General features: G+C 36.1%; 1 protein-coding gene across 1 annotated transcript in view; it reads right to left on the minus strand.

Annotated features, from left to right (window-relative positions):
* LOC134794232 (probable JmjC domain-containing histone demethylation protein 2C) overlaps window positions 1–15406 on the minus strand; it is a 218656-nt gene that overhangs the window by 137836 nt on the left and 65414 nt on the right. Inside the window, exons 5-6 of the mRNA XM_063765974.1 lie at window positions 14788–14872; window positions 11645–11712 (exon numbers count right to left, since the gene is read on the minus strand). Of these exons, the coding sequence (XP_063622044.1) occupies window positions 11645–11712; window positions 14788–14872 (153 nt within the window). The remainder of the gene's footprint in view (window positions 1–11644; window positions 11713–14787; window positions 14873–15406) is intronic.

Raw genomic sequence — 15406 nt, forward strand, 5'->3', positions numbered from 1 at the left:
TTCCACAAAGCAACCGACAGGGAGAAGTGGAGAGCTGCCGTAGGAAAAATTAGCAATCGGAGTCACGATCCTCAGCAGTGAGGGACCGACTTAGAAGAAAAAGAAGAATATTAAAGCAATGTACACGACTGCATAAGTCCTGTCTTATTTCTGAGAATAACTTAACGTCTTTCCGATTCAGAATAAGTTAAAATTCCGTTACCATTCTGCATACACATCGAATTTGGCTATGTAATGACACAAGTGTCATGTTCAATACGCGCGAAATATTTACGTTAGGCGTATGGCGTATCTATTGTTTGAATTTCATTACATATAGCTACGTCACGAGTCAATTACGAACCGCCACGTGAGAGCAGGCTTTGCTGCCTCACATCTAGTGCAAATATCGTTTCAAAGCCTGTAAAGGAATGGGAAAGCGCGCGTGGGTTTCGAGGCCGACCTCGTGTTGATACCTATGTACTTAGGCACTAATTGCAAACACAAGGTGAGCTCTAATTTTGTCTATTTTCCATCCATAAATTATAAATGTATTTTCCATTCATTAGTGGGTTCGTTTCCGTCGTTTTAAAAATATCTATACGTTGATTAGTTGACCGAAGCGAAGCGAAGGTCTACGTTTTGACTCGGGCATTTTGCTTTCGTATGTCCGGATGTTCTCCTCTACAGGTCGCAATTCTTAACCGATTCTCGTGAAATTTTGTGACCGAATTTTATGACTAAATAATTTTTTTTTGTCAATCCGGTTTTTGGAAATTTTTAAAAATGGCGGAGTCGTGATGCCTGGCGCCTAAACAAATAGTCGTATCGATATCATAAGAGTTTTTTCTTTTTGAGACATGTTTACAGAGTTAATAGCAAAAAATGCAGAAAAAAATTATCGCTGGTTTCGGCGGTATTTAGATATTTAGTTTTTACTTGAGAATGAGTAGCTAAATTTCGTCAGCTTTAGTAAGAACTATCATGGCGCATTTTGCAAACGTTCGCTTTTTTGTTTGCATAGGGAGGTCCCTGGTTCCATCCCCAGTAATTGTATGCTGCTACATAACTTTTTGTATTTTTTTATACTTAAATTTCGTATCAATTGTTGTTTTTTATTTTATTTTTTTATTTTGAAAAAATGAAAAAAATCGTATTTTTTATTTATCAAGCGCGGGCTAAGCGCATTCGTTTATTTTTTGCAAGAGATGATGGCTTTTTGCGCTTTAAAGAAAATTTGATTCTTGAATATACGGCGCCATACCTTTGGCCTATGCTCGTCTAGATGGCGACACCATTTTATATTTAACAATTTTTACTCATATCAGTAAAAGAACATGGGTCAAAATCATATGGCGTTCTAAAAATAAAAAAAATCATTTATCCATACATATATACATTTATTGATTTTTTTTTTCATTTTCATTTTAATCCTGTATCGAAAGATGGCAGTAAATTTACTGTGACTACAAAATTTTGTATGACAATAACCCTCTACTACATATAGGGACCGTGCGCGTTGGAGGGTCTGCCATCTTGTGGCCTGAATCGGAAACATATGTGCACATGTACATTGCCAAAGCAAGTGCTACCATCTACCGTTCTCGTAAGTACGTTTCCTTGTGCATAGTAGGTTCTGCCATCTCGTGGGCTACATCGGAATCATAAACTACATATCTACGCTTCGCGCCAAAGATCTGACGGCTCCTGTGCTGCCCCCTATACACTTTATTCTCTTTAGATTAGATATTTAAATTCATACTCGAGAATAAGTAACCAAATTTCGTCAGCTCATCTAAATGCTATCATAGCGCAGTTGGAAAGACGCTTACAAGCAAGGATATGGGATAGGTACCCGGTTCGATCCCCAGTAAATGCAAATTTTTTTATTTATTTTTTGCACCTAAACATCGTATTGCTGATTGATCAAGCGAGCGCGAAGCGCGAGGTAAGCGTATTCGTTTGAGTTTTTGTTTGAAATTTTTTTTAGCGATTTTAGTCAAGGGCATGGCTGTTCCAGGAGTCAATTTCCACTTACGTTTATAGCATGGGCGGTCACCATCCATAAATCGCAGGGGTTAACATTGCCTAGGGTAGTGGTCGACCTTGGGCTCAGGGAACTAGCTGTAGGTTGCTCGTACGTTGCGCTTTCCCGGGCTCAAAGTCTAACTAACAATAATGTTAGTTAGACTTTGAGCCTTTTAATTTGGATCGCCTCGCTAAAATGGCCCATAATTTCCGCAAATCATTTTTTCTTCGAGGCAATTACTCCGTTTTCATTTTTTCCCAGTGGAATTTCTTCGCTTTATTTAATTTTTCGTGTACATTTTTTCATAAACTAAATTTTCCTTTTCTCAATTTATTCTCTTTTCTTTTTAATCCCAGTAGTTAAAATAACCAGTAGGTTTTTTTTTCACTAACTAAATATTCTCTATCTCCATATTTTCTCTTTTTTTTTAATGCTAGTGGTAAAAATAACCAGGTTTCTTTCAAATAGGTAGGTTAGGGTTATTTTTTTTGATGACCCTAAAAACGAAACTGCTCCCAGAGATAGGTAGGTTAGGGTTATTTTTTTTTTGATGACCCTAAAAACGAAACTGCTCCCAGAGATAGGTAGGTTAGGGTTATTTTTTTTTGATGACCCTAAAAACGAATCTGCTCCCAGAGATAGGTAGGTTAGAGTTATTGGCTGACAGCGTTTGGTTTTTTACTTGTAGTTTTGTAGATTATGTTTTAATTTTAGTGTTTTTGATATTTGTTGTATGTGAAATACCTACAAGTAACAAATATAATTACTACCCAAGAAAATATTATCCTAGATATTTAAAAGAACGAAACCTATAAGGAAAAGATTAATTTAAAAATATTAAAAATAGGCGATTGCGGAAGAAAACCATTGGGAAAATATGGGAACGGAGTAATTGCTACCGAGAATGAATGATTTCGAGAAATTATGGGCAACGCAAAATATGAGAACGGAGTAATTGCCTCGAAGAAAAAATGATTTTCGGAAATTATGGGCCACACTCGCGCACGAAGCTTCTTAGTTGCAGTTTACAGGTTAATTCAAAGGTAATGTTGGTTTCCTAACATAAGTAGAGTTAGACCAAGAAAAGTCTGCAGAGATTTTGACACTGGCACAAATAACATTGGAACTGCGTGTGCTGTCAAAATCTCTGCAGACTTTTCTTGGTCTAACTCTATCCACTTTTCTATACAATTAGTATGGCGACGTGTATACTTAAGGGGCATCGACCGTACACTGACATCGGGATGATATTTTTATCATGTTATTTAGTAGTCATCGTGCGTCTCGCTTGCGCCAATACATGTACGGACAAGAACGAGTGAAATGCACGATAACTAAATGACATCAGTTAGATAGATGTCTTTCTGATATCAGTGTAAGTTTGAATTGGCCTGTTAGCCAAAAATTGTTTCGTATGTCCATATGTTCTACTCTACAGGTCGCATATCTAAACCAATTCCCGAATTTTGTAAGCAATTGATAGTTAAGTTTTTATGGTCAAATTAGATTCTCTAAATTCTTCAAAACAACGGAACCATACATTTATTCAGTTTTAAACTCTGCTCGCGAGGTCTACAGCTCACAGAGCCACTAGTTAATAGCTCTTGCGCCGCTTTGTGTATAAAACTGGACGTCTGTTCTTTTTCTGAATTTATTGCATGATTCGGACAGGCGTACAGTGTGCGGGGTCTATAAATATGTGGGAATTCTCCACATTTTACCCCGCTGCAGTAATGTTTCTGGTGAAATAAAACGTTGGCGTGGTTATTTCTACTCGACGTTAAACAAACGGTCGTCGTGGAACGATACACGGTCCAAAAACAAGGATAGTGTACTGTTTATGAGAATAGTAATATTTCAAAAGGTTACTGTTACAATTTCTGGCAAATCAACGTGTATCTAGAAATTCTAGAATAAAATGATTATTAGACTTATCTATAGCCAACCTAAACTAAATCATCAAATCATCACGATTAATAAGCCCCTATACTGACTGGCTGAAACTTGTTTAGTTTAGTTTAGTTTATTGATCTCTCAATACAATTTTCATTAATGTAAAAGAATACAGAAGCAATTACTTATCGTATAGCGACTTGAGTTCTTCGATGTTAATATTTACTTACTCACTTACTTACTCCGTCGTTGGCTCAGCGACCCAAAATGAAACTTGGCCTCCGACACATAACAGCGCCACTTTTCTCGGTCCTGTGCGGTCTTCGATGTTACCGATGAGAAATTCACAAGGTCCTAGGAATAGGTAATATTGTCTCATATAAATGTACCTCTATTTTGTACCTCATTATGAATACTATAGCTATTATGGCTTCTAATAGATACTTAGTAGTTTCATAAATTCAATATAAGTACCTAGTTACTTAATTGGCGATCAAACGTCGTTTTCAAACCTATTACTATTAGATTGTCGATATACTTGAAATTGATTATATATAGTTGAATACTTTCTGTCTTCTGTCCAAATCGATGTTAATTCATATATTATTGTGTGTGAGTGTGAGACATTTAAAGTTACTTTAATAATGACTTCTGACCTTTTCGTAACAGATATTTAATGCAGACTCAGCTCTCATAGGTCAATTATTTTTGTTTTTTTCTTTTAATATTTAAACATGATTGACTATATGGCGTTATAGCTTATTAGTTATTACTCTACCTCTTCTCAAAATGTGGGGTTCCGGTTTCAAAGCAAAGAGTATACCCCTGAGCTCTAGTTTTGCAGGCTTCCATTAGGCTACCATTAGGTGGTCCGTATGCTTGTTTGTCACGGACGCGGAATAAAAACGCTTGTTTGAAAATGCAGTTGCCGCATGGCGTTATTGCACGTTGATATTTAACCCTTATCTTGGCATTGTAACACCCGTGATACATGGAACTTTAAAAAATCTAGCAGGTCCACTTTATTACCTAACAAAATAAGTCTTCCAGCAATATGTCGAGCTACCCTCCTTTTTTATAGAAAAAAAAATAGACACAAGTGTCATTGTAAATTAATTAGTAATAATCAACATGGAGCCACGGAAACAAGAGATTTCGGTTCGCACTGGAAGTATTGCATTTATTTCTTAGATTAGTATATATTTTTCCATAATCTACATTTTGATGCATTTACTATCTGTTAGTGCATAAATATTTACAATGCATTCGAATTTAAAAACATTTAATACACAGAATTTCACATGAAACTGTTATGTATTATATTTGATACATTGCCAAGAACTCAGAAATGTACATATTGAAAGGATTGTATTACATTTAATACATTGCCAAGTTGTCGTCAAAATAGTTTTACATGTTTTTATATTTTTGTTATATTTATGGGGTTACAAAACATGTTTCAAGTATTTTATATTAGTTGTCGTATTATTTAGTTATTGAACTTAGATTTTTTTAAAGTACTAAATGTTATTTAACTGTATATTCGCACGCCGTAGCATTATTGCTACGCCGTAGCCCGTAGCACGGAAAAATATGTGTATGGCAAAAAATGCCCCTTATTTAAAAAATATATATATTTTTTTGACTTTTAATTATTTGTTTACTTTTCATTTTTTACTCAACTTTTTGCTGATGACTTTTTTGAAACTTTACGGGATCAAATTTTCCGCCCATGTGATCAGGTATTCGTAGATATAATTTATTTTTACAGGTGTAATAGTCATCTGATGCTTTAGATTGCGTTTAATTAGCAATAAATGATAATTTCTGTTGCATTACATGTTTTATTTTTATTAAAATCCACATTTTTCTTCTAAAAAGTAGGTAACTATTTTGTCGAAGGATTGGCATTGTATCAAATATGAGACATATGATTTTCCGAAACTGCAAAATCCTGGATTTTTTCCCTTATTTTTTAACAGTCCAGTATGCTCTATTAGGTGACGAAAAACTAAAAAAATGTTTATATTTAACATATTTTGAGCCTTGCCAAGATAAGGGTTAAACAACGAGTTATCTCGAAACAAAGATTTCTTTTATAATTGAAATTGAAGAATGTAACGCGACACTTTCCTTTTAAGGCGCTCTTATACTAGAGTTTTACGTTTTCAAGGGGGTGAAGCAGACGCGTGGTAGAACGGGCAGGCGGGCGCCCCGCGCGGCGCACCGCACCATTCCCGCGCAACACGTCTACGTCCTTATTCTGACGACATCGGTATTCTGAATTGTCAGTTCCGGGATTTTTTCCGGCATTTAATATTGAACAAGATTTATTAGCAAATTCGAATTTTGATGAGTACTTAATGAAATTAGTTAAAAATGGTAGGTAAGACGGTGAGTGTAAATAATTATTAATTATATACAATATGAGTGTATACCGCGACAAACTGAGAATCTAATCAAATGATACCAAATTAATATGAGACAAAAAATAGTACTTAGACATTAAAAATTTAATAGAGCTAGACCAAGAAAAGTCTGCAACGATTTTGACTGCACACGCAATGCAAGTGTTATTTTAAACGTCAAACTTCTATGAAATTATGAATAACACTTGCACTGCCTATGCTACCAAAATCGTTGCAGACTTGGTCTAACTCTAGCAGTCAATTTCGGGCAAGTAGGTAGTTAAAATAAGGAAGAATTTTATTTTATTATTATTTATTATTTTACTAGCAAAGTTAAGATAATTTGTGGGACTATTGAGTTATGCATAGCTCCAATAAGTAGATAAAATTAGCTATCTTCACAAAAAAGAATTATAACTCTAACTATTTTTCTCAATTTTGAATTGACGAGTAAAAGTTAAGCATTTAGAGATTATAATGACAAAAAACACTTCTACTTCGACATTCGAGTTAGTAGCATTCGGGCTCAAGAAAATAAAAAAAATCTGCGGAAATAATTCGTATAATTTTGAAAATTGGCACAGTTATACCTTGTGGTGTCCAGATAACCATGCTTAGCGGGTGTGCTGAGGGTGTAGGGGGGAGGGGGGTGAAGGTACAGAAATAATCGATCTGAAAGAAAAAAAGTGTTTTCCCCTCTAGTTCCCCTAACTTTTTAACCATATGTCCAAAAAATATGAAAAAATCGTGAAAGTGCTTAGTATACTTTCAAGGAAAAATATAGCAAACCTGAACGCTCCAGCCGTTTTTGGGTTTTGCCACAGAATAATTTATAGTACTACCGTACAGAAAGGAAACTTCCTACAAAAACGAAGTTTGACAGCGGTTCAGGGTCGAATCATGCTGTCCCTTTGTAATATATGGCACTATCCCTTTCGGCTATTTAGGGTTGTCAAAAATCAAGTGATTATCTTATCTGTGGTCGTGCACGCAAAAGGAAGTCAAGTGGTGCCAACCCTAATAATTGCTCGGAGCAATGCTGAGCCGAGCGGAGCCGAGCTTGACCGAAGTCAGGAGTTTCACACCCCTGGTTTTGCAATCACTCAATCAGACTATTTTGACGTACGGGTAAATGCGGAACCCATACTGATCATGACCCGACATGCTCTTGACCGTTTTTTATATTTCATGAGCAGGTCGCTAAGTTTGCTTATTCTAAACACAAAAAATGATTTATGATGAACAATTACGAAAAAACGACGTTTTCTTAATTCGTATTTTATTGTCTCTTTTAACTTCAACCTGTAGCTCCTAAAGAAATAACTGCTAGATATAAAAATCACATTTTTCTTCCTGATTTCGAGGGTGTCAATAACTCAATTTCGCAAAAATTGACACTTATGGTTTTTTTCCTTAAGGCGGCAGAATTGTACTTACACTTATTTTCCTTAGAATGTAAATACCTAATCCAATTAAACACAAAACCATTATAGCCATTTTTCGACCACTTCCACAAAAACGCATGTAGGTATCTCGGAAACTAAAAGTGTTGAAATGGTTACCACCATACACTAAACACTCCCACATATTTGAATCCTGTATATGTTTAAAAATTATTCAATCTGATTAATTTTATAGCATTTTAAAATATGTTTACACAATTTATCAATCGTGACTGAATTCCGGATTGGTTAGATGGGTGTGTGCCTTTGCTGCCCAACTTGTTATTAAATGGCAATATGACGGACGAATGTCTGAAATGTCACTGTATTTAAGAATTATTTTGCTTTTCTTCGTAAGTATGTTGAAAAACATTGTGTGTATAACATATTTGCATATTTATACTGTGATTACCCATTTTATGAAACGTCCGCTAAACTAGCATAGGTCCGACGCTGACAGTGGTCACGAGCGTACTGGCGTGAGGAATGGGCGCAAGGTATTGCCGCGTAGGGTGTAATTTAGTAGGCAAAATGTTGAATTCATCAAATGATGAATGAAAAAATTAACGTATCGATAAAAGGACAAGCAATAATGAAGATTTACTTAAAAGCTATCGACTGAAGTAAGTTTCATATACATTTTCGTTGTAGTACTTCTAATATAAGGAAATAAAGACAGTGTTAGGCATGTTTTCAACTTAAGATTCTATCGAGAAAATAATGTGCCGTCGTGTTTCTGACAAGCAATAACATAGTTCAAGGACTGAAGTTATACATACTAGAAAATAATGCATGAAATCCTTGTAAAAGTCTGTAAATATGGTGACAAAAAAGCGCATTTTACTACACACCGCGCCTTAAGTTTCGATATACTTTTTTTATCTCTGAAAAGCCCTGAATGTTATCAGAAATTGTTGACAAGGAACTCAGAATACTAATATGTAATATTGAACGCTCCAATTATTAAGGTACAGACAGACTGTTTAATTTAGCTGAAAATACTAAGAGTAAGCGAAGCATATTTTCAAGGATGTCTTAATATGTACGTCAGTAACTGTAGTTATCCTTCGGGGAGGGCGCCGGGACCTTGGTGCGACCGATCCTTAGGACCTTGAAGCTAAATTAAGTGTATTAAAACCGCTGTTCCACTCGTTTCTAGTTGCTTTTTAGTGTTCCGTACCCAAAGGGTAAAAACGGGCCCTATTAATAAGACTCCACTGTCCGTCTGTCTATCACCAGGCTGTATCTCATAAATATGAACCGTGAAAGCTAGACAGTTGAAATTTTCACAGATGATGTATTATTGTCGCCGCTATAACAACAAATATTAAAAAGTACGGACCCCTCAGTGGGCGAGTCTGACTCGCACTTGTCCGGTTTTTATTGTATGTACCTATTGTATACGTACCTACTAAAGAATGAAAGAATACTAAGACGGAAAAATGAGGTAGACGCTAGACAATGAAAGTACCGAAGGACGGACAGACAATTTATGTGCTTTGCAGTCTCGACGACTTCCTAAGATGATCAGCATCGTTTTCATTTGTTTGAATGCGGATGCAGCTTTAAAACTGTCAGACTCTGGGAACATGCTATATTAATATTGCAGTCTCGAGTAATAGATATGAATTTTAATATTGTTTTCAAATTTTTAATCACTCGTGGACGCAATACTTCTAAAAGGGTCACAACTCACAAGTCATGAAATCTCAAATGAAACCATGAAACCAGCACTGTGATACTCGTTAAGCTAGAGTCAGACTACTTAAACCAACTCTGCACAGCGTTTTGCAGTGACATATTGTGGAATTGTCATCATAAACATCTAATTTCTATGACAAATTTCACGTTTATACTTTACACTTTGTCTCTTCTAAATCAATGCAGAGTTATATACCTTAGACGGACGACTGAGGCCTATTTTAACCTCTTTCGGTTAATTTATACATAGGCACAATAATATAACCATTTTAATAAATCTGCAGAAAAGTGAGAATAAACTTATTTTGGTCGTCATTGTTTGAGCTACAAAGCTTTGGTTCACATCGGAAGTTGTAATCCATACTAACCACACACCTCACATCATCATCATCTTCATGATTAGACCGCAACAAACTGGTAAGATTCAGTTATGACCCCGTAAATACTTTCTAAGAATATAAACACGGCAAATAAATGTTAAAATGCATTCCCAACGAGTAGAATGGTCGAAGCACGTAAACAAGGCCAGCTAGCCGTTTTTCATTCATAACGTGTTTCATTAAGAATTTGCTGAAGGCTCATTATATCCGATTGCCGAACTATACGTGCCTCAGCGATCACTTTCGGAGAGCTGTGTTCGCAGTATTTTTTGTATTACTTCTCTATCTCTTCTTTGTCTATTACATAATGGATTTTTAAATGGTTCAGCCCTATCGTGTAGCTGAGGAAATGTTACTATAATGTCTCACGAACTTACATATCACATATAGTTATAGTTCAGAGTTAGCTGTTTTTAGGTGAATGAGGCGCATTCTGTAGTGTTCTCAAAGAGTAAAATTTTAGCGAACGTAATAAAGATGCCCTTTAATGCAATCGGCTCTAACAGTAACACATTTTTATCGAGACTACAAAGACCACCCAAGCTCAACAAATCTCTTTAGGAAGTTTTCGGAGTAAATAAGATTAAGTTTAACAAGTTTAAAGTTTCAGTTAAAAGTTTGAAAGCTTAAGTTGTGTGTGTGGTCGTGTTCAGGACATAGTTACGTCTGTTCCAAACTCCACCCCACGATTAACATTAGTTTCCAACAATGCCGGCAGGATTAAACTAAGTTCATAGTGCTAGTCCAATATTCAAATGAGCTCAGTGGCGCAGAAACTCTACGTTCACCGCCCAGGGCCAACTCGGCCACACTGTTGGAAACTTTTCACCAACTTTTACTTTACAAATTATCAATTTGTCATTATGTTTAGTCCTAGACTCGAATCTAAAATAAGACATATCATTATCCATAAGTATTCTAGTACTTAATAAATGGGCTTATTCGTTGCATGATAAAATTCTTGAATTCATGGTACCTAATATATTTGTATTCAAAACCTACATCGGTTGATGTCTTTAGGACGTTGCAAAAGTTTTGCAACCAAAACGACCGTTGAACGCAAAACGTCGCTTATTGCTCGCCGACGCATCGACAATCGGTGCGCTCAATCTAATCCGATAGCAGAAATATAGAGGAGATTTCTGCTGCAGCTCACTGAAATCGTGCAAATAGAACCCGCATGGTTATTAGACGTTTAGAACTGAAATAGTCTGCAGATCGTCTTGGATAAAGGTTGGATAAAGCTAGCAATAAATTAGTCACACAATCTAAATTAGACTGAGCGATCTGTGTTCAGAAGAGTGTAAGTTGGTGTGAATTTTGAGGGGGTTTAGATCTTTTAGGTTGAGTCAGGCTGGAACCCTCAGGATAAAGCTGGCGCATGCGTCAGGCGCCGCCGACCTGTCGCGACTTGTTATACAGAAATAACCGACGGACAGACGTGAGTAGAGTGCTCATTACTTGACTGCTCGCTAATCAAGTTTATCGGGATAGCGCGAGAATTAAGGATTGGTTTCGCAGTTCCTTCACAAAGACATTGTATGAAAAGGCCAGCACAGGACACCGAATTTCAAATAAGTACGGCACATTATGTGTTCCTATGTTTTAGGAACAGCCACAACTGTATCCTGCTGGTACCTACCTAATCAACGACACTTTGGTAATATTATACAGAGCAATAACAAAGCTCTCCAGAATTACCCAACAGTCGACAAGTTATCGACGCTTAAGATCAGTTTCAACGTAATTGCCAAAGTCTAGTGCGACGTCGGCAACTCATCAAAATCTAGTTTGTGCTTAATTTAGACTTACTTGCAGATTGGAGCGCGAGCGGCGAGGCATCACGCCCACCACCTCGCCCCTCATTATGGATTCGATAACTGTAACAGAAGATAAATGTCAGGATGAGCAATGGCATAGAAAAAAGAGAAAAGCATCATTAAGCTTGAGAAGGTCAAAGAATTCAATGAAAACATCTAATTTGATTTTTTGCTCGGTTTGTTGGCGCCTGACTAAATATGTAGAATACTCCTAGAAGCGTACCTTTTTAATCTGTTAATAAAAAACCATAATGATTTTTTGTTGAATTAATGCTACATTCAACAAATGGGATATCGCTATCAAGTTGTAATTTATATGATAATACCTACTTAGATGAGATATAAATTCTTGGTCAATGTCTTATTATAGTAATTACATTACAAGTAGTGTAATCTCACGCGAGACTCAGTATTCCCAAAGCTCTTCATATCTCTGTTAGCTTTACGTTTATATTTTATCATATATTTCAAGTAGGTAAGTAATACGTTTGTAACAAGTGTTTAATCCCGTCATAGTATAATACGTACATTACATTGTATGCTTCGCAAAGATTCCAAGTTACGTCACTATTTATATGGCTTCTTGCATCCAATTAGGCGTAGAATAGGGTTACCGCGTCGTGTTGCATAGATCTATTAAAATATGTATATCTATTCACATCTATCTATTTCATAGAGATATAGATAGATGCCTGCACTGCACCTATCTATCCCTCCTTCTTGCTTGATGGTTGCACCTTACTAAAATATCGACTTACAATTTCCACTGTATTACTTTCCAAAACATTGTCGGTGCATGCATTGTCGGTCCTCTTGACCAGACCTTTTTCTAGATTTATTGTAATCTAAAGTTACCTAAATTATTATTAGGTAGGCTGAGAACGTGTAGCTAAAACGATTTAAATGTCTTCTTTTATCAAAATTTTCTATCGGCTAAACCATGATAGGTCCTTCTATATTGTTGGTACAATTGGAGGAAAACCACTCGAATCAAATTAGGTAAAATGTGTACTTATTATAAAATGTAGATTAGTGTTTATTCCGTGAATGACATATAAGTGTTAATTAAGAACAGTCGAAGTATCCAATCTATGTACGGTTGCTATACATACAACCAGCCAATAAGTTATCTATGAATTCTATGATATATAACATGTAGCTTACATAGCTCCAACAGACTATATAATCATTATACAACTTATGTATTGTGGTAATAACAACCAAGCATGTAATGCATTTCCAGTGCTATTTGTACATTTAATTATCAAATTAGATGAGCAGATAGCACGTCCGTTAAGCTATTGTTCTCGAATGGCCGGCGGTCATTATAAGCGCTAGTGGAAGTTCAAATTACGATAGCTGGCACTGATACGGCATATTAAATGCAGTATGAATTATTGATTTTACAGATTAAACAGAATACAAGTGGTTAGTAATTTCTTACTTTTGAACTTTGACTTGAATTATATTAGTGACACATTTTCTGCAAGTCGCATAATTATGTCGAAAAATGATAGCAGGATAAAAAAATGTGGCAACTGGATCGTGTGGTATTTATATAATGTTGCGGTGTCTTTAACTTTAATTGCTTAATTATCACGTTGTCTATATAATATAATCAACGGCCTTTTAACAAGACAGAGAAAATAACACAAATAGATTAAGATATCACGCAATTTACGTGTTATCTTAATCTATCTGTGTTCGTAGTTGTGTGTACAGTCCGCAGCAGAAAAAGATAAACGGGCCAGGTCTTCAAAATGTTCTGCACACGCTTATGTTTTCCTAATAAAAAACTCATGTTACGAGGGGGCTAATGCAAATTTATAGTTATATAAATCACGAAAACGTGTCTAATTTTCATTTATTTTCAGTTGTCTATCGTTAACCAAGCACACCTTAGCAGTATAACTTTAGTATACCTAACCACACCTAACATAAGTAGATAGTGAAATAGCGGAGTGATCTGACCAGCAAAATTTAAAACCAAAGTATATTTTCAGACTTTATTGAGATACCCTACAATGTTACAACCCGCGGAATGGTCCTATCTCCCTTCGCAAGTTTGCTTCGCTGTATTTTTTGTTCCCTTCTAATTTGCTAGCTTTACGTCCCTCTAAGGTCATTTTAAATACCTTACCCGCTTAGCTGACGCTGTCTGTACTTTACAGTTGTGCTATGAGATAAGCAGCGAAAGCGTGCATTATTGTGCCGCAGTCTCAATGCGCGGTGCAGCGTGAAGCGATGTTACGCAACGGAATGCTCGCTATCAATAACCCTGTAACCTCACTTATTTCGGACTGTTGCCATGCGATAGTATTTTAGAGGACCATGGTTGAGTGAGTAAAAGACACAGATGACTATATTTTTTAACTGATTATATTTTGCTGACCGCCATAGGTATCTTAGGTCATGCACAACTGATTTTGGTTAGCCGAGGGAGTTCGAAGCACGATCTAAGCGTCTCCGATTCAGCTTGGGCAAAATACGTAATGAGAGTTCGATCATTATTATGGATTTTTTGGCGATACACATTTTGTGATTTTTTTCAAAATGGCCATGTCTTTAGGTTAGATTCGCGAGTTATAACGCGGTAAACTTCTTTGTGCAAGTCTTTTTCTCTTGGTTAAAGCAGCCACGCGTCAAATTAAACCAAGTTAATGTTCTTTCCTCTTTGAAGTATGTACTCACATAAACTTACATAGGTATGTAGTAGAGTAAAATTAGTTTTTAGTGGCCACTACCTACTCGAGCATTGTTTACAGCAATCAATAACGCCGTAGCCCCACTAAATTCGAGTTTTATCGCCCTGCAGCCATATTTGCTTTCCTAGTGGGAATGCGAAATAGATTTTTATTTATATAGCGAGTTTATTCACATCTGCATTATAAAGATAGGCCTGTGCAAAATGTCTATGTAAATTAGTTACTTAACTTAAAACATGTTTAGCCCACTTTTATAAACATCTGTAATGACTTCATTGCAATTTGTACTGATTTTTATAAAGCAAACCTTAATATATCAACTTCCTGATCTATGACTTCTATAAATAGTTTAGTTACCTAAATGATTGCATAATGATTATAGTTAATTAACGTATTGAAAAATTGTTAGAACTAATAATTAATATCATACCTCCATCACCGAGGAGTCTCATCTGCACCAGGGCTGGATCTTCGCTGTGCTCCTCCAGCACGGTATCATCAGTTACTGTCAATTCCTGAAACAGAAATCATAACGTTTATCTCAACAATATCAACACATGACTTCAAGGAGAAAAGTCCAAAGATCAGCAGGTGTATCAAATATATTAACGGGCCACCGTGTGCTCCCGATGAAACTTCTCGTCAGGTGATTTACACTAATTAGTCTAAATTGGTTTGTATCACTACCAACATTACGAAATTCCCCAAATTCCCATTTCAACTTTCCCACGCCGGACGCCGTTTACTACGAGCTATAAATAACGCACAAGCGCATCTGTTTTATATTGCTATCGTTGGAAACAACAATGTTAATTTACGTCAGCTGCAACTACAGTATCTGCCAACTATAACGAAACAGGTGCTAAGTTTTAGTATACATTAATTCCTGGTCTAAAATTAGGTACATATATTACCGGGGAGGGGAGAGCCTAATAGTTTTCTGTACGAGACGGTATAATGATGTCGTTAAAAATATCGCCGAGCCAAAAGTTGAAGTTGAAGCTAAAACTTGTGAGAAACAAAGAGGAAACTTCGAGAAAGTTACTTAA

The sequence above is a fragment of the Cydia splendana genome, chromosome 10 (assembly GCF_910591565.1).
Source record: "Cydia splendana chromosome 10, ilCydSple1.2, whole genome shotgun sequence".
In the NCBI taxonomy this organism is placed as follows: domain Eukaryota; kingdom Metazoa; phylum Arthropoda; class Insecta; order Lepidoptera; family Tortricidae; genus Cydia; species Cydia splendana.